General features: G+C 42.2%; 2 protein-coding genes across 2 annotated transcripts in view; one reads left to right on the top strand and one right to left on the bottom strand.

The window, feature by feature from the left end:
- Positions 1 to 5040, bottom strand: part of LOC118336472 — a 744338-nt gene that overhangs the window by 569092 nt on the left and 170206 nt on the right. The gene's annotated exons all lie outside the window — the stretch shown is intronic.
- LOC118336456 (semaphorin-4A) overlaps positions 1 to 5040 on the top strand; it is a 16645-nt gene that overhangs the window by 4317 nt on the left and 7288 nt on the right. Inside the window, exons 2-8 of the mRNA XM_035673114.1 lie at positions 438 to 592; positions 780 to 842; positions 990 to 1088; positions 1223 to 1313; positions 2079 to 2201; positions 3916 to 4043; positions 4124 to 4305. Coding sequence (XP_035529007.1) covers positions 438 to 592; positions 780 to 842; positions 990 to 1088; positions 1223 to 1313; positions 2079 to 2201; positions 3916 to 4043; positions 4124 to 4305 — 841 coding nt within the window. The remainder of the gene's footprint in view (positions 1 to 437; positions 593 to 779; positions 843 to 989; positions 1089 to 1222; positions 1314 to 2078; positions 2202 to 3915; positions 4044 to 4123; positions 4306 to 5040) is intronic.

The raw sequence follows: 5040 nt of genomic DNA, 5'->3' as shown, positions 1-5040 counted from the left end.
CAGGGTTCGAATCCGACCTGCGGCCCTTTGCTGCGTGTCATCCGCCCTCTCTGCCCCCCTTTCCTGTCTATCTTCAGCTGTCACTATCATAAAGGCAATAAAAGCCCCAAAAAATATATACTTTAAAAAAAAAAGTATGTAACATATGCATAAGCTCCCAAACTCACACAGCAGGCCTATTGCTTTGCCCACAGACAGAACAACAGCTTATTTGTGTTTTTCACAGTCTGTGTTGAACTTCACAGTCAACAGCCAACATCCAATAGTAGAAATATAGTCTCACATTACTGAGGTAACTGGGCCTGGTAACATGTATAAAAACAGAGTATATAGAGCTGCGTCCACTCTCTCATTCCACACTGCTTGCCACAATCATTTCACGACTCCCCTGAAATCATCTCTGACGCCCCAACCAACCTCCTCTGTGTCGTGTCCAGACTCTACAGACAGACCTCTGCCCCTATTCAATGACGTCCAGAACACAACCACGCTGTTGCTGAGCGATGATGGGTCCACCCTGTACGTTGGAGCGCGCAATGCCCTCGTCTCATTGGACGTCAGTCGGAGTGATGACATCAAGCTGAAGGGGAAGGTGAGCTGGAAACTCCCATGATGCTTTGATTTATAGAAGGTCTAAATTAATCAAGTTATTTATTCATCACAGACTGATGTCTGACTGTGTATCTGTCTGTGTGTGTGCCTGTCTGTGTGTCTGACTGTATATCTGTCTGTGTCTCTGTCTCTCTGTCTGTCTGTGTGTCTATCTGTCTGTGGTCCAGGTGGACTGGAGACCATCTGCCAGTGAAACAGAGAGATGTCAATATAAAGGGAAGAACGCACTGGTAATTACCAACATACCTTTGTCCTCACAGATGAACTGAACGATCTAAAGTTCTGTGCTGTGGGTGGGAATGTCGACCTGCTAAGAGAAAGCTATGTTAACAGATGATGTTGTTCACCTGTCTGTCTGTCTGTCTGACTGTCTGCAGGTCGACTGTCCAAACTTTGTGCGTGTCTTGCAGCCACTGAACTCGACCCATCTGTACGCCTGTGGCAGCTACGCCTACAGCCCCCATGATGCCTACATCGTAAGTGAACATTAACTCTAACAGGGTCACAATGTGTTTTTATTATTTTATCTGATAGACAGATTTTAACAGATTTTCTCCACTTCAGACTTGATTTTTATGATCCTACAGTTTCTTCTTCTCGTTTCCCTCAGGATGCAGAAAGCTTCTCCATTGTCCAACAAAACAGTGCCAAAGGTCGCTGTCCGTTCAACCCCTTTCAGAGGAACACCGCCCTCGCTGTCGGTCAGTCTTCCCTCTGCTGAGTCACAGCTGTGGCCGCAGAACGCATTTCGCATGGTTGGGCTCATCAGCAACGCAGTATCACTGTTAAATTTTTAATTTGCACTAAAACTTTAAAGCTAACAGCTGGTGGAAGAGTGAATATATGTGGCTACCATAGACTGCATACTTAAAAAGCGACTACCTAAGATTTTAAGTTTATTAATGACCAAAATACTGAACAACAACAAAGTAAACTGGACTTCAGTAAGTATAACAGTGTCCAAGGACCCTAACATGATCTTGAAGACTGATGTTGACTGACATGAATAATATGAGAACTCATTGACGTTATTGCTCCAGTGTGTTACGTCACTGTAATATAAATGTAATCTGTACTTTATAATCTGCTGAAAATAAGAATCATGTGTTTTCGTTACTTTAGAATGTTTTTATCTACAGAGGGAGTGGGTCCTCTTTTGGTGGAGTCCGCCATGTTGAACCACCATGTTTCTATAGTAGCCCAGAACGGTGAAACCAAACACTGGATCTAGATAGGGCCGGATTGCATTTTTTTTAACACTGTAGTTTTTTCCTTCGCACTTGGAAGGGGTGGGTGATGTGAAGGGAATTGGAATCTGCAATCTGACTTTATTGTTTAATTTTGAACTCTCCTTTTGAATCGCCCTCGCTTTATAAATCAAACCGCCGTAGCTCGTTTGTATGTGACTGAACTGAGGCTGTCAGTACACAAACACGACCTCAGCTGTTCTCTTTATCCGTGTGCAGACGGCGAGCTGTTCACCGCCACAACGTCCGACTTCAAAGGAGTTGAACCACAGATTTCTCGACACTTAAGCAGAGACGGTCGTCCAGATGTCGCCCAGGACTCGTCTGTCAGCTTACTGGAGGGTGAGTGACGCAGATTAATGCTGATGGTTTATAGACGATACTGAAGTTCCTCTTCTGCAGTTTGAGGATTTGCTGTCCCACAATGCTTTTTGTTTTAAACCGTTGGTGAGGCTGAGTAAGCAGTGTTAACAAAATGAGAGCAGTGTTGTGTTGTGGTGAGTCAAAGGGGGAGAAAACACACACATGTACTTTATTAAACAAGTAAAATGTGTCAATGTCAGCAACTTTTATAGAAAAAAACATTACAATACCAAAGCAATAATACAATTTTGCAACAACAATAAAACGTAAAGGGAGAAAGATTATGTAAAAACCACAGATTAAAGGCAATATCATTACTTATTAAAATCCAGATTTAAAAAATCAGTCTTTAATTTTACTTTTAAAAACACCACAGTTTTACATAAAAACAGACAGTGGTTGTTTTCTGGGACACATTTAAAGGAAAAGCACTGAAGGACCTCAGTGATCTGACTAGAACATGAAGTTAAAGAAGATCTCTGATGTACGGAGGAACACGGTCATTTAAAGCCTCGTAAACAAGTAAAAGTAATCCAGTAAAAAGGAAATTAAAGTAAAGCATTTATTCCCAGAGACTGGTTCGAGGGAGATATTCTTTGGGTCACAAATAGATGAAAAGAAAGATATTTCTTCCTCCTCCTAAATGCACTTATTTTACCTTATTTATAAAGTATTTAAAATGTGTACATTGTTTTACTGATGATGGAAAAACGAGATGTGAATGAATGATTTATTAGGTATTTATCAAAACACGTTTCACTTCAAAATGGCTGCTTGACTTGTTCTAGGAAATCGGACGTACTGCAGAAACAGCAATAAAAAGGCTCAGGAACTTCTTCTCACTGTGAACTCGTTTATTTTTAAAAAGTGGATCCCAAAAAACAAAGTTTGGGAAACTCTGATCTTAAGGACTAATAATAGTACAGACACAGAGAACAGTGCGCTCGCTCGCCCCAGGAGCGCTGACCCAAACTATGTTGGGTTCGGGTTTACCACAGGTCAGATCGGGTTTAACATTTTGGATCAGTGAAGACTGAAGCCTCTAGCTGGGGCCCCCCATGAGGGGACAGAAGATGTCAGGGTACAAAGCTATTTACATTTCCATCTTCCATCCTCTTCTCTGGGTTATTAGTTAGGAGTTAGGCTGCTGTTCAACATTCACCCCGTTACAGTTCAGAGTGGCATCAAAATGACTTTAAAATTACATTAAGAAGCTGATATTCAAAAGCAATTAAAACCTCATAATAACATACATTTTAAAACCTCTCATATTCTGACCAAACCACGCTCCAGTGAGGTTTCAAAAGCCAACACACCCCACTTCCTATTTTCTGTCCCCGGTGATTCATTTCCTCTTTGAGTAAAAAACCCCTCTGAATGTCTATGAGTACCTCACACTCTGTTTCAAGTGCCAGTCATGAGTTTTGACATGTTCTTGCTAACTGTTACGTGAGGGTTGCTAAAGTAAAATCTGATGGTATAATTAGTAGTTCAGTAGTCATTTGTAGTCAATAAGATACGGCATAGATATGAACCTTGGAATTATTTCTGTAATCTTTTACATGGTCACAGCTGAAACTTTCTCTTCTCCACTCAGCTGGAACTTAATCTGCTCTCAGATTTGTTTTCTCTTTGCTCAGACCACATGGCACAGCACCCTCAGCTTCTCCTGTCTTCACTTCCTGTATTTCAGAGCCAACTTTTGTCAGCTCATCGCTGGACCCGTCAGACAGGAAACTCTACTTCTTCTTTAGTGAAGTTGGGAAAGAGTTCAGCTTTGTGGACAAGCTGCAAATCGCGCGGGTGGCCCAAATCTGCAAGGTGAGCGTAAAGACAGCGAGGAGGCTGCAGAATATGGGCATAAAGATAACGTATTAAAGTTTGCTGTCACTGCATTACAGGACGACATTGGTGGAAAAAGGATTCTGCAGAAGAAGTGGACATCCTTTGCCAAAGCCCCTCTGCTCTGTCAGTCTCCTAAACAGCTTCCCTTCAACGTTCTGCAGGACATGTTCACCCTGCAGCCACCAGAGGGCAGCGACGCCTCAGAAACTCTGTTCTACGGCGTCTTCACTTCCCAGTGGTAGGAAGACTGAATGGATTTCATCGCAGTCATGATTTTACACAATAATAGTGAATAAATAGTTTGCAGACGACGTCACTGTGTCTCTGCGTTCCAGTCGGCGAACCGCAGATGGACGACAGGAAGTGATTTACTTAGTTCAGATCCGAATTAACTTGTTAAAACACCAAAGTCACACAATAACACAAACCCACTAACCGATGGAGGCAGCGGTAGAGCGGTAGAGTTCTGCTGTCAAATGTATGTTTCATGAAAGGAGCCTGGTGAGAGAGAGACATATTAAGACTTCAGTCAGAATATGTTTAAACTGACACATTAAGAGACTAACAGACTTCTGTAAGATATAATATTTGTGTGTGTTAATGAATATGTTCTCTTTGTTGCTGCACAAATACTTTGAAAATCAACAGGCCGACTCTAAGACTTTTCCACCAAATCTGACTCTATAAACATTCACAACAAATGCTCTTCTTGATCGAAGTTTTTCTGACTGGACCAAAAACTACCACAGTCAACAATGTACCGTCCTGGAGCCTCTAGTTGGGCTTAATGGTCGTCTCCATGTTGGTGTTTTGTTTAGCAGCCAGCGGAGGTCACGTACTGCAAGTTCAGGTCACGTACTGCGAGTTGAGCTGCTCTCATTGGCTGCTTTGGTTTGGAAACAATGGCGGCTTGCCTGCTCACACAAGATCTGGTATTCCAGTTAAACAGTACAATGTGTTTGTGAACAGATTC

Source organism: Morone saxatilis, unplaced genomic scaffold, assembly GCF_004916995.1.
Source record: "Morone saxatilis isolate NCDOM2014 unplaced genomic scaffold, NCSU_SB_2.0 Contig24, whole genome shotgun sequence".
Classification (NCBI taxonomy): Eukaryota; Metazoa; Chordata; class Actinopteri; family Moronidae; genus Morone; species Morone saxatilis.
The sequence above is the reverse complement of the archived record's forward strand: the minus strand, read 5'-3'. Positions and strand labels throughout refer to the sequence as shown.